We start from the raw sequence: 18059 nt of genomic DNA, 5'->3' as shown, positions 1-18059 counted from the left end.
TACCCTTCACAGTACATTAATTCTTAAAGGAATCCATAAACAGGTATCTAAATTTCTGCCTGTAAGACTGCACATGTACAAAGTAAAAAAACCATGGTCACTTGTAAATCAAAATCATAAGTCAGTTACATTGGCTTAGTAAATGAGTATTAAAAACCAAGAATGACATTTGTAAAAAAAAAAAAAAAAGTGTTATATAACTAAGTTGCACGTGGTGACATTTCAGTATTACTGAAGAGCCAGCATCAAGTTTTCAGTCAGTCATGAAACATAACTACCTTAATAAATTAAATATGATTTTGCTGTCCTTTAGGATTTTTAGTAAGAAAAGTATACAACATTTTGAAAGACAATAGTAGAAAACCAAGCCTTGTTTAAAAACCCAAGGAAGAAATTTGCAATACTTTTTAGTTTTAATCCAGAACAGTTTGTAAAACTTGTTTACTCCATGCCCAGAAAAGCTTATTTTCTTCCACAGGAAGGACAGGCTGTAGAAACAGGATCACTCTTCTAAAGCTGATGCCAGCATTGTGCTAGTCTCAAACTAAGCCAGCACCAGCTACAAATAAAAGCACAGAACATATTGAGAAACTGTCTCGGGAGATGCATTTACTGGCTCCCTGCTCTTTTATTCAAGGGGTATATTACTGTTTGTAAAGATGCATTTCCAATCATTTCCTTGACTGAGCACTATATAACTTTTGCCTTTTTTCATCTTTTCTATATTTTTAGCTTGCTGAAACATCAGTAGTTCTCTTTCCATTTGCATTTCAAAGGTGATTTTCAAACTGGATACTACAGTAATTTAAGTGTGTGCTCTCTTCTGTTTTTAAGAGGAGTTTTACTAATCAATTTATGTACAACTGTAAAGGAATTTCACTTTTCATACTAAGAAAAATATTGCACTTTCATTTACAGATGGTTAGAAAAAACAGGACAATTCTATCCTAATATTAATAAATGATATCAAATAAAAACTTCCATGTAGATTTTAAATAAGATAATTGAAAAGAGGCATTTTATTGGAATAAGAAGTTTAAAATCCCTTTTATGCATTTTGTCATATCTCTGAACACATTCCTGCGTTGCACTGCTGGCTTAATAGTCAAATAGCTAGAACTTCTGAGTGAAAATTCAGTGAAATAGTGTCTTTGAATTTATGATTATTTTTTTTTAAATACACCAACAATGCTCTCACAAAACTTTGCAGGAAATGCTGTATTTTCCTGCATATAAGAGTATTACAATACAAAAATACTTACATGCAGTAAGAGGTACTACTCCCAACCATGCAAAGGCCACAAGTGTATAATGAAACCAGTATCGTATTGCTGTGCCAATACTCGTAACCAGTCCAGCAAAGATGTCTTGGATTGGAAGCCGTGAAGGCATATCTGGGGAATAAACTGTGTAGAAAAGACACTTATGAAACAGTTCTTCCATTAAAGAAGCATTTATATAAAACTCCTGGCAACTACAAAATGTTTGTATTTGGCAAAAGCTTACTAGAAGAATAAGCGTATTTTATAGATTCCCAAGAGATGACCCCAAACAAATAACAAAAAAACTTAACATGACACATTTGTTACATTGTGTACTGAGTGGAATGGGAAAATTAATAAACTCCATGCTAGTTTTTGACTTAGAGAAGTTTTCTTAATAGCTTTATTTATCAATTGTAAATTCTGATTTTCTCAAAATAAGCACAAGCCTGCAAGAAAAATCAGACTCTAAATTCAGTAGCCCTCCCACTCAGCAATATAAACCCAGTTCAAAGAAAGAGCATAAAGAAGAAAAGCAATTAGCAATTTTGCATACTGTCAACTTAGTTGTGCTAGATAAATTAGATTCCACTTGCTATCCAACTGCATACACACACACAAAAATCAGCAAAGTGAAAGCACCACACAGACAGGAAATCCAAAGCGAATTGATTAAGGACCTACAGACACCGAAATTTACACAGAATGACTTCTATTTTCAACAGTTATCTATTTCATACCACACAAGATTTCTTCTAAGGTCACTGCTAATATAGAACATAATGCAAATCTCTCAGCCTGTATAGACATTTTCATAATAGTAAATTATCTTGACTTTTTAAAATTCAACACCTATATATTGCATAAACCCGTCCCTACTCAAAACCCAAGAAAAACAGTGACAGGGCTGCTTCTTTTGCAAACAATTAGAAAACATCTCTCTCTAACAATTTCATTACATTTAGTTAGCTTTTACACACTTACATAGATGCCAAGAAGTGGTAATGCACAGTATCAATATCAGATTTGAATAAAGAACATAAACTACAGTTAGGAGTTGCACGAAGACGTTGCTGCCTAGATGTTTAACAGTTACATTAGAAACAGCTAAGCCTGAAGACTTTAGCACATTTAATTAATGGGCTATTTTTTAAAACATCATATACTTTTAACATATAAGGAAACTCAATTTTTGTAAGAACTACTAGAGAGAAGACTTCCTCCCCTCTCATTGACAATCCTTTGACTTAAAAGTCTGAGAAATACTGCTTCATGCCATCTACCTGCATCCCCCCTCTTTCCTCTAATGAGCATCCCTGCTACCTTTACCTACATTCCTAATCATCCTTTTACTAATCTCAGAGAGGAAGCCTCTAAAGGATAAAAACCCTTTTTTCTCTCCACGGGTACTTCCTGAATTTTCTGTATTGTAAAGAGAACTTAAGAACATAGAAAAGCAGTATCAACATGCAGAAGTAGCCAAAGAATGTGGACAGTTTGGTGCATTTCAACATGTGGATTACATTTGACAAAGTAACAACAAAACAGTAATCATAAGACAAATAGCAACTGGTTTTAATTTCAAAGGTTCTTAGTTGTCAGGTATCTGGCAAGGAACTGGAATTTGTTTAAAAAAAAAAAAAGGACTAAAAATGTAACACTAGGGAAGTGTAGCTGTGAAAACAGAGCAGTAAATTGAAAGCAGAACACAAATTTTGACACTCTCTACCAATTTACAATTTTCTTATTACAGAAACAGATTTAGTATACAATTTGGTAGTACCACAGAAAATGCCAGCTGAAGACTTACTAATGATCTCTCAGTTCACACTGAACAGTCTGGAAAATTATCAGAGGAGACAAGCAGACCTTTGTTAAGGGTGCTAAAAGAATACCTACCTAGAGTATATTTGTTACACATTTATTGTATCGCTCAGACAAAATTGAACTCAGCAGATACTTTGAGGCTTATTTTTTTCATTTACAAAAAAAATATATTTTGTTCAACACTTTGGAACTGCAACAGAGGCTACAAGGAAAACATTAACTTTGCATTAATTATTTATTTGTTAGGGGGAAGTTGGGAAAGTTTAAAGTTTTTGAAAAAAAGCATCTTTCAGGAATTACTGAACACTCACACTAAGGACTGTAAAAACAGGATACCCGTTCTAACTCAGTAACGCTGAAGTGGTTATCAATGTTAGCACCTCTACATACTCATTTTTCTAAAGGCTTTAAGATTACAACTGAGCATTCAAATAAATGCACAATTTAGCTACTACTCAGAGAAGACAAGCTACATCCCTCAAATTTTAACAATTTGGTGATTTTTGATGATTTCGGGAGCTGGGGTGTGGGAAGACTGCTGTTTTCCCCTCCTTTGCTACACTTCAAAACATATAAAGCTTGTACCACTAGAAGCTTTATACCATAATGATAAGATAAAGCCCTTCTATGCCTTACAAAATTCGGATGGGTGAAATGTAAAAATTTCTAGTGTGACAGGAACCCCTGCTGTGCAAGCACAATGCAACGCTGAAGCTTGCTGCCAGTGATTTTCAGAACTAATCCCCCCACTTGTGTCTGTCATCTACTGCCATCTTCTATCCACATTCCACCCCCTTTACCCACTCCCCACTACTACTTTGACCCCTGCTACCACAATGTACATCATTCCCTTTTGCACGCTTGTCCTTATCCTTCCTCCTTCCCTTAATTCCCACCCCAGTAACCTTTCCTAACTCAGTCCGAGAAACCAATTTCCTGCATTATTTACCACAGTTGCTCCAAATAAAAATCTCTCTACTAGAGGCCAATTAAGGCAATGGCACAAAATTCAAACAGACTTTGGCTGAGTATAAGTGAGCTTTCATAGCTTTAGTTCAACTTCTTTGAGCTGTCCAGGCCACAGGAAAACTACTGGAAAGCTTTTTGGATACTCAGGTCACACCTGTGCAGTGTAATTGCTATTTCACTTGTGAATAGGTGGGGGTTTTAGGTGGTGGTTTTTTTCTTTGGCTGGGGGTTGGAGTTTTGTTCCACCCCTCGCCCCTGCAACTTGTACCCCCCCTTAGGTCTAACTTTTTCAGGACACAAATATTAATTTTGCTTCTCCAAAGCTCAGGATAAAAATCTGCTATTACACTGACACAAATAAGGCAGGAAAAACACAAGGCTGTCTTTAGAAATTTTACTTCTCCTAGAAAAAATAAGGAAGAAAGCAGACAATAATGATTAGTAGCTTTCAGGGAAACAGTTTGTCAATAGATTTCAGGTGACAAAAAAATCCAGAACAGGAAAATGGAAAAAAAAAAAAAGAAGAAAAAAAAAAAAAAAAAAAAGAAGTTCCCAGTGCTCTAGCTTACCAAAGTGATATCTTTAAGTTTATTACAGGAATCTTTCTCATCATTCCCATTTCCTCAGAGGCTATTTTGTACAAGCATCACACCACTGTACTTTGACAAATACAATAGGGACAACCTGCTGAACCTGAATGCTATAATTCCCATCAACCTTACGAAGAAATAAAACAAAGACTTTCAATTTAACCTCTCTCTCTCATTTTTTTCAAAGTACCAAAACTTAATCCAGATGAAAACTATACTGCCCACATAGGTTCCCTTGCAAGGAGACATGAGAGATATTTAGTCATAATACGGGCAGTAAATAAAAGAGCTCTCATCAGAGCAATATCTGAGCAATAACAGGGGCTTTTTGAACACCTGTGTATGTTCTGTTACGATAATATAAGATGCAATGATAATTATAAATATTAGCAAACCTGGATAGTTTTAGACTTCGCTTTTGTTGCTTGTATTAAATAAAGAAGAAAAAAAGCAGCAGTAACATCAGGAGCACAGGCACTCTTTGTAGTTATAAATGCTACCTGCACAACAGAAAAAAAAAAAAAAAAAGAGCAATACAGAGAGAACACCAGGCTCTTCCTCATCCTGAAATTCTCTTGCTCCTCTTTCCTGTCCAACACCAGCAGCAGAATCCCTGTACAAATCCACCTCCACAACCAATCATCAGCAATGTGTAACTGGTCCCAAAGCAGTGGTCCAAGACTCTCCCTGTCTCCTAAGGACTTACTCTCAATGAATGAAAACAGGTCCAGGTTTAAATATGTTTCTCTCCCCCGTTTATGGCTAGTTCTGCCACAAGATAAAAAGTGGATACTTTCTGAAGCAAGCAAACATTTGCAGATATATGTCAGTTATATGATCATTATAAACTAGTATAAAATACAACAGAAAGTTATACATAGTTTTCATGTTACTGGCCAGTAGCATTTTGAAAGTGCAAATCTTCCCCCTACAAGGAAATAAAGATCCTAAATTATTTTCCCAGTTTATGTTATACCAAGAGATTTCACGCCTCCCACAAGTCCCTTCCTATAGTGCATCATCTTACTTTTCAGTGAGGGAAGCAGAGCTGCAGAAAGACACTAGAAAAGCAACAGCCTTTTGACATATGCTGTATCAGAAAACCCCACCACTATTCCTTCTGAAGGCTCAAACTTTTTTAATAGTCTTATTTTTCTCCACAGCTGTCACAATGTAACTGTATCCTACTTCATTTCTCACTCTTTCTCTATCCAAGGCAACCTATTCATTTGCCCATAACCTAAAGAGGTGCATGCCTCGTGTGGAAGAAAGCAAACCACCTTTCTCTGATTACGCAAAATTGTCATTTGGCCTACTTCACAGAATCTCCACACTTACAGTTCTCTTACCCATGGATTTTTTTATTTACTGTTACACTTGCAAGCCATTTTTATGCTACGTCAATCATCCTTGTGCACTGACTAGGAAATAACACTAATATAATTCATTAGCAAAAAGCGTGTGTTTTATAGCTCAAGGGCTAAAGCACTGGTTTGGTAAAACAGGGGTTGCCAGCTGTTCTTTAGGTTGGACTAGATGATCTGTGAAAGACCCTTCCAATCCACACCATTCTATGTTTCTATGCTTTACACTCTTAAGACATACAGACTTTGCTCCAGACTGCTAAGGCAAAAGGCCAAAAAACGCTACCCGCTTCTCATGCAAGCCACAGGTCTAACAAAACATATGAAATGACACTCATATGTGTGAGATGCTCATATGTATCTCAACTGCATGTTTACTCCGCACCCTGGAGCTGGCAGCAGACATGCTGAATTCCATGCCAGCATGTAGTATTTTGTTTCAGAAGTTTATGTTTTTCCAAAGTAGACTTTCTAGAAATGCTGAAGCTATGGACTACTGTGTTAAGCTTTGTCAAAATGAACAGGTGAAAAAATTAGCCCATTAGATCCTTCAACAAAATCTTAATTACTTCAAGTGACGAGCCCAACAAAATGGGTCACTCATTTTAGTATAATTACACAGCTTCTTACAGATCATTTTGTACAAAATTAAAGATCCAAAAGTTTGGAACTTAATAATTTCATGTTGTTTGTAGTAACACTTAATAAATTACGCAATGTTTTTTGCAAAAGTTACTTAAAATATGAATATATAATTTAATATTTTACAATTGTCAGAGTGATACTCATTGTCCTTTGCCTTAAAATCTATGAACTCTTTCACATTAAGCTATACATGCTAGTTACATCTGGAAGGTTTTAAGGTGATCAAAAAAGTATCAAGATTTATGAACTAATTAAGCCCCCTCCTAACTTTAAGTATTTAATGTGGAGAATCTCAGTACGCTATAGGATAGCTTAGGAACTCAATCAATCCAAACAATCCACAGGAACAAAGAGTTCCTGATCCAACAAGCTTTCATATTAAGTTACATGTGAACAAAGGTGGTAAACAACAAGAAAGAGGAAAAACACTAACAAACCACAACTACAACAACACAAGAGTGACATCCAACTGCATGCAAACCTTGAATTAGTAACTTTGCATGCACGTATCAAAAGCTTACTTCAGATTATCATAATTTGTAAACTGGAGAACATCCTACCCACGTGGCTTCCTTCCATTTACAGTCTTTGTATTAACTAAGCTTGTGACACCGTAGTGACCGCTTAGCAGCAATACAGGTGTTTAGGAAGCAGAGGAATGAACCCATCCCAACCTCCAGCCAAAGATCAGGCTAGTCTACTTCCATATTTGTATTTTTGAAAATATTTATGTTAATGTTACCTTCTACAGAAAAGAGAACTTTTGAAAACTATCTTCTAATGGGAAATAGAGAGTCACCTTCTTTCATGGGTCAGTGCTTATGAACTTTTAGTGTGACATAAAGAAAAGTGCATCCTAGCACATGACAAAGGAAAGCGTATGTGTGGGGAGGAAAAGAATATAGAGTAGTTGCTCTTTAAAAACTCAGAAAGAGGGCATATGAGTTAAAAATGAACAATCACCTTGACATAATTAAAAAAAAAGTCCAAAGCTACTATTTTTTAAATAGTTGTATTAATTCATTACTTGAAGAACTGCAGGAAAGGAATGAATTTTAAAATGTATAAAATTTAGCTTCAAAGCATGCATTTGAAAATCGAGTCATTTGCCTACATGACTAAACATTTTTAGAGAATGATTCAATTATTCAAAGGAAAAATCAGTTTCTTTGTACTCCTGCCAAGATGCAACTTGAACCTTCTACTCTTTCCTTCCTTTCTTCCAAACATTAACTAACCTAGTAGTTTCGGTGCTAAAGAAGTCACAAGATGTTACAGAACTTAAAGATAGTAAAGGATTTAAAGAATATATGCACTAGGAATATTTTATGAATATTCCATACACAAAAAGTTATACTTGCAAAGGAACATTTTTGACAGAACGACAGCAACAGCTTTAACAAGCCAACCAAGCTAAACTAGGTATTACTGCACTATTTTTCACAACTTAGTGCCTGTCCGTTGAAGTACAGATACTAATTATGTACATGTGTTTATTCAACCACATCCTGTGGTGAATTAACTTATCTGAAAGTGCTTTAAACCTGGCATGGTTATAAACCAGATACAACTTCGTTTTGGATGACTGGCACATCTCTGCCTTATCATTCTCTCTCCAGCACCTGTGACTCCTTCCCAGTTCCCACAAGCAGATCCAGGATCCGCATAATCGTCAAATAAAGAGGGATAAGAGAAACTAAGGAAACTGTAACTGCACGAGAGTTGAGTGTGAGGGAAACAATGAAACAAGACAGGCTGGGTAGAGGCCTGACACACGCTACCACTGTGTGCAGCTTCATAGGAAAAAAACCCAAAAGCTTACTGTGCAATGTGGAAAGCCAAGAAGAAAACATTATCAGCTGAGGGTGCTCAGTCTGGGGAGTGGCCAGTGTGCGACAGGAGGATAAGCAGATCTTTGCTAGAGGCTAAATGTGGGGGACATACTCTTACACAGGGAAGGAAGAGGTTCACTTATTACCAATTTCAAAGCTCCTATGACAAACGGTAACTTGTTAAGCCACAGTAATTCAATTATGTTTTCTCATGTGTCTGCAATCTGCAACTACATTACAAGCTGTGCTGGTAAGAGCTCTGTCAGTCAAGGATTAAACTTCTGCAGGAACACCTCCTGTTGATAAGGGGAGTGAATAAGCGTCCTAGTATCAACAGTAATACGTATATAAAGTGCAATTTATTTAGAACTTCTCATCCTCTTTTTTCTATACCCTAAGGAAATCACTATTTTTGTCTTTTTTTTTTTTTTTTCCCCAAAGAAAACTAGAAAGTTTGCTGTCTTCTTAACTAGTAAGTCACCAAAATGCAGTTTTCTTGTCTTGCACACTAAGTTCTGTAGAGGACCTAGTAGAAGAATGCAATTTTGAAAGTGGCTAATTAGCTTGTAGGGAACATTGCTGTGACAGGACAAGGGGTAATGGTTTTAAATTGGAAGAGGGAGATTTAGATTAGATACCAGAAAGAAATTCTTTACTGGGAGGGTGGTGAGGCACTGGAACAGGCTGCCCAGGGAAGTTGTGGATGCCCCATCCCTGGAAGTGTTTAAGGCCAGGCTGGATGGGGCTTTGAGCAACCTGGTCTAGTGGAGGTGTCCCTGCCCATGGCAGGGGGGTTGGAATTCGATCTTTAAGGTCCCTTCCAACCCGAACCATTCTATGATTCTATGATCAACATAAGATACCACTATGAGAAGAGCAACATAAGACAGAGTTAATATCATACATTTCACTGCTGATCATTTAAAAAATGGTCTAACATGTTTAATTAATTGTTGGCAGAAATGCAAAATTTTGAGGTTCAATATACAACAGCAAGGTGGATTACAGGATTTTTTGAACAGAAAATACATGAACCAAGCCATCTGGCTCCTTAGCCTCAGTTTTCTCTACCAATGTACAAAAGTCAAACCTCAATCTTTCCCAACTCTAGAAAGCTTCTACAGTGCAGATACATAATTTAATATTTTTTTTTAAACTGACAAGTATCTGCACCACTAAGAAGAGAGATCAGCAGTTGTAAAGAGCAAATCACCACAAACAAATTCAATGAGAAAAATACATAACACAAGAATAACTTTACCTGTTCCACAGGCAATAAGACGGCAATAGCAATACTAAGTAATGAGCCTAGCCTGCCACCAAGCCAAAGGACCTCACTTATACCTACTACTATTGGTTCAAATGTAATTAAGAATCCTCTGGGAATGATATAAAAATACAGTCATTCTTCACCATAACTTGCCTAACTTACTTAGTTGAATCTAACATAAAAGGAATGTAGTGCTCGGTAGTTACTGTATCTTGACTGAAATGCAAGTGGAATAATTATCACTTAGAATCATAGACCGATTTGGGTTAGAAGGGACCTTAAAGATCATCAAGTTCCAACCCCCTGTCACAGGCAGGGACACCTCCCACTACACCAGGTTGCTCAAAGCCACATCCCACCTGGCCTTGAACACCTCCAGGGATGGGGCCTCCACAACCTTTCTTGGCAATTTGCATTATCTGTCAAGATCATATGAATTGAAACTGACAGAAGTCAAGTGATAGTGTTGCAGGTGGATAGTTCAAAGGTAACTGAAAACTGAATTTCAAATTCAAATTTTGCTATGCTTTCGTCTTAACATTCAGACTTCCAAACACTCAAATTCATCAATGAAGCTGAAAACATGCCATACGCTGTAATGTTAGCAATGAAAGAATGGGACTGAGGCAGTAAGAAAAGGTACAGAATACTTCTTTTATGGCTCACATAGGATTATGAAAGAACCAAATTATCCATTATTTAAACAATTCACCCAGTCTGCAATAACATGCGTAAGAATTGCAATTCAAATAGGAATATAGAAGTTAAAACACAAGTTTGGATCTATCGTGCTGAATAAGTAATCATATATACTAAGAGGAAAAAAGAAAAGAAATTCTGAAAAGATAGGACCAGTAAAATATACTTACTTGGTGTGAAAGCAAATCTGTGCTTACATAATTCACAGTATTCTTTTCTGCTGTGTTTAAGCCACTGAACTAAGCTGCAATAAAAAGTGATCATGTTAATACATGCTATTACATGTCTCCACCTTACCACTCCATTAAGGAAAACACACCAATTCTCTGTTTTCAAACATAAATTAGGATATTGGTACTATCAAGCAGAACTTAAATTACCACATTTATTAAGTCCATTTAGGCCATCAAATAAGTTCCAAAAAGTGAAAATGTAAGCTGACTATGAGTAATACCAGCTCTTCAATTACATCACTTACATTCTCTGAGTATGTTATTGAAAAGGTTAGTAACTCAAAGCATATATCCTGACATAGACACCCACTAGTGACACCAATCCTTATAAATATTTCAAGGCATGACACATATACACACAGCTAAGATTTAGGACTGTTGTATTTGTGAAGAAATGTCTATTAAAATACCATCAAAAGGAATGTGTGCTATAGACCAGAATTACAGTTTTCACTTTAGCATTTCCCTGATAAAACATGAACCTCAAAATGACCAAAAAGTACTAGGGTATTTTTAATTCTTCCTATGAGGTTAAATGTACTTTTTATTCACAACTATAAGTGGGCAGAAAAAACTCCAACATACTAATTTTTCTGCTCAGTTTTCATAAAGCTGACATATGAGCAGAACTGTAGTCCTAAACACAATCATCAATACTTTCTCTTCATATATAATTACTGAACTGTAATGAGCCATCATGTAAAAAAACATCAAAACCCCTAACACATTTCCACAGAAAACTGGATTTTCTTACTAGTTACCCTGAAGACTTAGGAAGCATTGTTTTTAGAAATATGTAAATGTATTTTATTTAAAAAAAAGATAAAAATTAAAATGTCCACGAACACAGAACTCACCATTCCTGATGAATAAATTTAATACTGCCGGTACACACGCATGGATGATAGAGGGGTTTCTCAGGAGTTCCTTCAGACCGACAGACTCTGCATATATCTGCTGACAAGGACATAAAGCTTATTACACTAGTGCTTAAAGTCAAATTTACAAGACAAATTGTACAATTAAATTCTAGAAACCTTGCCATGTAGCAAAATGAAGCCAGAATAAATTGAAAGAGGATGAAAGACAGACTTCATCCGATGCAAGACATGAAGACTGAGAGATCACCAGAAAAAGCAACATGAATGTTATCTGCCTGGCCATATTATAAAAAACCTAAACAATGTCTTATTCTATTTTTTAAGATTTCTAGGAAATAGACATAGTAAAACTACATGCAGAGGTGCTCTTTGCCTAAAAAAGTTATCACTAAAACAACATATAGGTTGTCAAGGATAACCACCCTGAAAGTAGAGACTTTGAAATAGAAAAATTCCACCTGAGTTTTGAAGAAGTTAAACGGGAGGCTAAGCAAAAGAGATTTACCAGTGTCTAACAATGACTTAAACATGCCATTTGCTACTCTTGAATCTAACATGGATGTTCCTTGGTGCTCTAATGAAAGAGAAAAAAATCCTATCATAAAAACAGAAATAAGTATTTTGTTAGTTTTCTACCCAAGTTGAATAAGGTCATCTGTTTAGCAGTTCATAGTTCAGCCAGAAGATGAAAGACATTTTCTATTTCATAACTTCAATTTCAACAATATTTCAATAGATCCCACAGCTTCTATATTCTCTATTTTTGATATTTTCTTACAACTAAAGACTGCAAGATGTTTTGTGGGCAAAGAAGTGAGTGCAAACCCCTCCCTCTAAAGAACAGATGCCTACTTTAATACTATTCAGTTATCCAGAACATTTAAACAGACAACTACATATAAATAAAATTCCAGCATTTTATTTGCTTATTGACAGATTTACTCCTCCTTCTACTTCTATTAAGGAAGTGAACATAAAATGTCCATTTTTATAGACGATTTAAGTTTAGGAATTTCTCTTTTGTTAATTATTTCTCAATGAACCACCATTCAGCAAACCTGCAAGAGTGTAACAGAAATACATCAGATACCTTTGTTAGAAAAATACCAACTTAAAGTACTGGTGTAAAAATACCAAAAATATGCAATTTCAAGTCTGAATCACCTATCTTTTTTCTTGGTTGAAATCTCCAAAAGTTAATGATTTTCTACAAAATGTTCCAAAATGTACCAAACATTAAGGTATTAATGTTCTTCTATAAAGAGGTCACAAAATGATCATATCCATAGTTCACGTGGTCTTTGAACAGTTTCTACACAAAGCATAAGAATCCAAATGATTCCAAAGAAAGAAAATATTTTTTTTTTTATCTATAAAAGAGATTTGAATTTATTCATGCAGGCCAAAAACCTAGAATTAACAGAAACATGTATTCAATACCACATCAATGACTCTATAAAGAGACATAAACAGTACTTCCACCACTGCCACATCGAGTAACAACGTATCATATCACTGCAAATGTCAAGATCCCCTGGTTTCTCTGCTGATGAGAAGGACCAGAACTGCTACTTCACCTAACAAATTATTCTTTTATCACCGAGAGTATTTCCAGATGGCTGCACAGGACAGGTCTCTTCAACTGACAGGCAGGTTCTACCCACTAGCTGTAGCGTGCTCACCTTCCCTCAGCATTCTTTCTAACACAGCTATTTCACTACAGCAAGCTGACATCTTTGTACACTGGATCAGCCTCAGAAAGCGTCAGAGAAACACCAGAGCCAGCACAAGAGACAGGATGTGAAACCGCTGCTTTAAGAATACTCTCTGGCACCAAAGACAGCAAGTAAAAAGCACACTGTTCTCCGAAGACCCCCATAGCTCTCTGAACCCACTCACTAATGGTCTGTTGGCTTTCACAGCAGATTGTCCACTTATTCTCAAGACTGTTGGGAAAAACCATAATTTGCTTTACTGAAAGCAAATTAATTCTTTATTTGGAAAAGGATTTCTTCTGTTAGCTTATTAAAATATTTCAAGTCTAAATATTATTTTTTCAAAGGCCATGAGAATTTCTAGATAGTCACCCTTGTTTTATGAATCCAAATAAGCATATACGAGAGTAAAAGTCTGGACTGGTAAGTAGACAGCTTCAAATCAATAAACCCCGCTAAGGGTCAATATGTAAAGCTATGCATCTTATAACCTACTGTCATCTTCAGAGGTAATGTCATTGTGTAACAGATGCTATTTTTCTACTTGCACACACACTTTGCATCCTGTTCTTCATGCATGTGTTTTGGAAAGCATGACCTTGGGTAATACAGTTCTTTTTTGCTTCTCTAGAGAATGATTCTCTGCCTATCACCTCTCTAAGTAAATTTTCATCACCGTAATATCCAAAAGTGTAGATTATATGTATCTGGTGCTTTCAGATGCTATAGAGATGCAACTCACACGCTTATTCAGAGGTGAAAAAGTTCAGACCTAGGGGGCAGCTTCATTGCCCTAAACTGCCTCTCTTACCTGAGCTTTCACCATTCAGTTAAGCTTTCTAGATTCACAGTACATTTCAGTCAAGGACAAAACCCATCAGAAACACAATGCCCATAATACCATTAATGAGCTACCAATAGTTAGGAAAGCCCATGTGACACTTTGTAGCAGAAGTTCAGGCACACAGTACCATTAGAGCACAGATTTCCTCTTCCTTAAGGCACTAACAGAGTCTTTGCTACTGCTAGTGTTCAAAGCTTTCTAACCTTGGGAAGTCTCTTTAGCGTCCTGGCAAGCGTTGTGAAATTCTAATAGTGAGAATTGAAGTTTGAAACTGTAGAAGTTGTAACATTCTAGGGGTATTTATGGAAAGTGAGTACATAGACTAGTTACTTTCATCCTACTACTCAGAGCTTTTGAGGGTAACATTGATAAGACTACAATATAATATCTAAGGCTGTTATGTGTGTGTGTGTTTATATATATATATATATAACAGAAAAGTCCAAATCCAGTGTGGAGTTTAACATGAAGGTTTAGTTAAAGGAGACAACACCTTAAGATGTAACTAACAGCCCCCTCTTCTTTCACTTCCTGGTCTCTCTGTTCACCAAATTAAGCCTTGTAAAAGCAGGTATGATCAAAGACTACTGCTGTTGACAGCCTGTAAGAAATTATCAACTATGCTGTTTGAATTCAACCTACCGAGTTGGATTTACCAGCTACTGGAGTGGTAGGAATTCAGCTGGTCATTTCTGACTATCCACTTCACAGGTTGCTACAAATCCAGGTTTTCTGGGCAACCAGAGGCCAAGCAATCAAAGTTTCACATTGATAATTTCATCCGTATAAGTAACTATTGGTCTACAGGGGTATGACAGAGTTGCAGCAAGTTGTTTTAAAAGTAGTTAGACTAAAAAAAAAACCAAACTAATATTTTTCTAAACCATCTGTTTTCACAAGTACTAAAGATGTCTACAGCACAACTCAACATTACTTCAAAAGGTGTCATCTTATTTCATCCAGTGTTTCATGTTCTTCTAGCTTTTTTGTTTTTAATCCTCTCAAGATGGAAAGTCAAATGCCACTAGATAAAAAGCTACATTCAAAATGATGCCAAAGTAACAAAAGCCAAGACACAAAACACTTCCTTGGAACTGTCTTGCTACTGCAATATATATTTGTAGTTAGTGCTTAAGATGACAAACAAAGCTCAAATACTGCAAGAAACATAGCACAACACACATCCTTTATTTATTTTGGTTTACGCGACAATATGAAGTCCTGGTTTATGAAAGTTCTGCATTATCAGCTTGAGCTACATAGTTCATCAACATTATCTGAGGAGAGCAAAAGTGCTGACAAAACATATCCACATTTGATCGCCAGTAAAACAACACCCTTAAAAAAGGAAACTACACATTAAAAAAACATGACTACGATCTCTTAGACAACTTCTTTTTACAAAAATGGGATAAGTTATTATGTATTAGTCTCTTGTAGAGGAGACAGAGAAACATGTCAGCTCCTGCATCGTTTTACCATTTCGATTTTCCAAATAGATTTTTACAGCATACGTAACAAAGCTAACCTTGCCAGACAAGCAGCAGCAGCTAAAGCTGCTATTATTATTATACAGCTGAAAGGAGAAATTTGAGACTCGCTAAAGTTGCAGGACGGGGTATGACAGCGTCTGCTCGGGCAGCCCCTTCCTCACGGCCCCTTCCACTGTAAGCACCCACCGCCTTCCGCCTCCCCCACCGGGATCTCCCTCCACAGAACCCCTAACTCGCCCCTCAGCCCCCACTCCTCGTCTTACAGCAAAGCCCCAGCCGGAGAAGCATCCAGCCGGTGGCAGGCTCCGGCGGGCCGCCGTGGCGATGGCCAGCGCCGGTACGGGCCAGCCCCGCGCCGGGGTGTCACCACAGCACCGCCTTCCCCTCCCCCACCCCCGGCTCACAACGGCCGCCGTTATGTAAGGGGCACTGCCTGCGCACCGGCCGGAACGCTCCCCCCGTCACCCCCACGGAGGCGGACGGGCCCGGAGACGGCGGCAAAGGAGGAGGGGCCCGGGCGGGCGGCCCGGGCACCTGCAGCCCCGGTAGGCGAAGCCCCTCCAGGCGTAAACGGCCCCCGCCCCGCCGGCTACCGGGCGCCGTGTCGCTCCCCACCCGCCTCTTCCCTCCCCCCTGGAAGAAGCGCGGGGCACAGCTCCCACCGGACCCAGGGCGCGGGGGAGGGCGGCGGGAGCGCGGTACCTTCCTCGGCGGTCTCCATCTTGTCGGGCTGACGCAGCGCCGGGCGAGCGGGTGGTGTGACCGCGGGGGGCGGGGCCGCGCGGGCCAGCGGCGCCGGCACCCTAGAGACCGCACCAGCGAGGTGGCGGGGATAGAGCGCCGCTCCCGACGGCGGGCGCCCCCTGGCGGGGTGGCGGGGCCGGGAGGCCACGGGTGTTCTGGTAGCCCTGGCAACGGCCCTCCTCCTCTTCCTCCTTCTCGTCCTCCTTTTCCTCCTCCTTCTCTTCTTCCTCCTTCTCTTTCTTCTTCTCCTCCTTCTCCTCTTCTTCCTCCTCCTCAGGGGGCAGTTGTTACCTGTCCTCTCCTTCAAATCCCACCTCTCTCTTTCCTGAGCCTGATATTTCCAGCAGAACTAATAAACTCTTCAGTAAAACACGAAAAAAAATCTCTTTCAGCTTAATCATTTGCGTGTTCAGGTCTCGCTGGCATAAGTAGCGGGGGCAGCGTAGGTTGAAACTTTGTAGTCCGCTGGACGCGCAGAAAGTTATCAGGCGGCCTCTGGCGAGTGGGCAAAAATCTTATTAGGGAAGAAAACAGGAGTTCATTGTGTTAAGGGTAAATAGAAATTCTATATTGATGAAACGCATGCATGCGTGTGTTAGTTTTCCATTGTGGCAGCTATCTTAACCCCTTCTAGTTGATCAACGCGCTGTAGCAGCTTTCAGCTCTCTTTGCCATACGACCCTTTGTCTCCAACCAGCCATTAAATCCTTCTCATTAAAGCTCTGGCCGTCCTGTCAGCAGTAGAGTGGATGGTAGCTCAACTCTGGACTTACAGTGCAGAGGTGGCACACAGCCAAGTTACAGTTTTATAGCAATTTTTCCTCAACTTTAACCACGTTAGTACCTTCAGGATTAGCTTCTTCAAGCGTCAGAACTTCTGGTGATACTGGCCTGTGTAAGGAAAAAAATTCAGGAAAATGTGAAGGCTTGGTGTGGCTCTCCAGAAGCTGTGTAATTACAGTAAAGGGCTGCAATAAAAAGCATGTGGGCTACACTACCATATTCAGCTCTTCCGTGTCCTCCTTTGCAGAAAGGCAAGGTCGAAAAAACTCACATTTATAACAAAAAAAAAAAACCCAAGAGTTTATTTTAAAAGTTAGCTCATTTTCCTCTTGATAAATTATCCTGGCATATTAAAAAAGTACCAGCATAGACTGAGGATGTGAGAAATGCCAGTATATTCAATTTGTCTGAACAAGAAAAAAATGATAGAAAAAAGAAATGGCACCTCAATTTCCAAGTACATTTGTAATTACCACTGTTTATTTCCCAAACATGTAATCAATGTTGTTACTCTGTTGTGATAAATATAAACTAAATGACATATAAAAAGTCTCTAAGTTATCATTCACATTAAAAAGGCCATGGCATGATTAATGTGAGTAATTCTCCAATTTTGGTCTTTCACGGTAGGCTTTTTTAAATTAGATGAAAGCTTTTGAAATGAGTTGCTATATGTTGCCAGTAAATAATTTCATTCCTGTCTGTATCAATCTATTCAGCCATTTAAATTACCTGACAAAGATTACACATATACCATCTTCTCAGCATTTAGAGAGAATTAATGCCAAAATTTTGTTCCTACTCATTCAGTACAGGCTACACAATAGCTTACTGGTAAACATGAGTTGAAGGCAGGCCAGAAATGAAAAAAAATTAAATATTTTATTGTAAGTTAAATTAAATCAAAT

At 38.1% G+C, this 18059-nt stretch overlaps 1 protein-coding gene across 4 annotated transcripts in view; it reads right to left on the bottom strand.

Moving 5' to 3' along the window:
* MARCHF6 (membrane associated ring-CH-type finger 6) overlaps positions 1–16355 on the bottom strand; it is a 51133-nt gene extending 34778 nt beyond the window's left edge. Inside the window, exons 1-4 of one of the 4 annotated variants that reach the window (XM_074146122.1) lie at positions 16327–16355; positions 11549–11648; positions 10629–10702; positions 1263–1406 (exon numbers count right to left, since the gene is read on the bottom strand). In XM_074146122.1, the coding sequence (XP_074002223.1) occupies positions 1263–1406; positions 10629–10702; positions 11549–11648; positions 16327–16345 (337 nt within the window). In that variant the 5' untranslated portion in view covers positions 16346–16355. The remainder of the gene's footprint in view (positions 1–1262; positions 1407–10628; positions 10703–11548; positions 11649–16326) is intronic. The other 3 variants (XM_074146123.1, XM_074146124.1, XM_074146125.1) reach the window with 3 other exon arrangements.
* Positions 16356–18059: the final 1704 nt, after the last annotated feature.

Source organism: Numenius arquata, chromosome 4 (assembly GCF_964106895.1).
Source record: "Numenius arquata chromosome 4, bNumArq3.hap1.1, whole genome shotgun sequence".
In the NCBI taxonomy this organism is placed as follows: Eukaryota; Metazoa; Chordata; class Aves; order Charadriiformes; family Scolopacidae; genus Numenius; species Numenius arquata.
The sequence above is the reverse complement of the archived record's forward strand: the minus strand, read 5'-3'. Positions and strand labels throughout refer to the sequence as shown.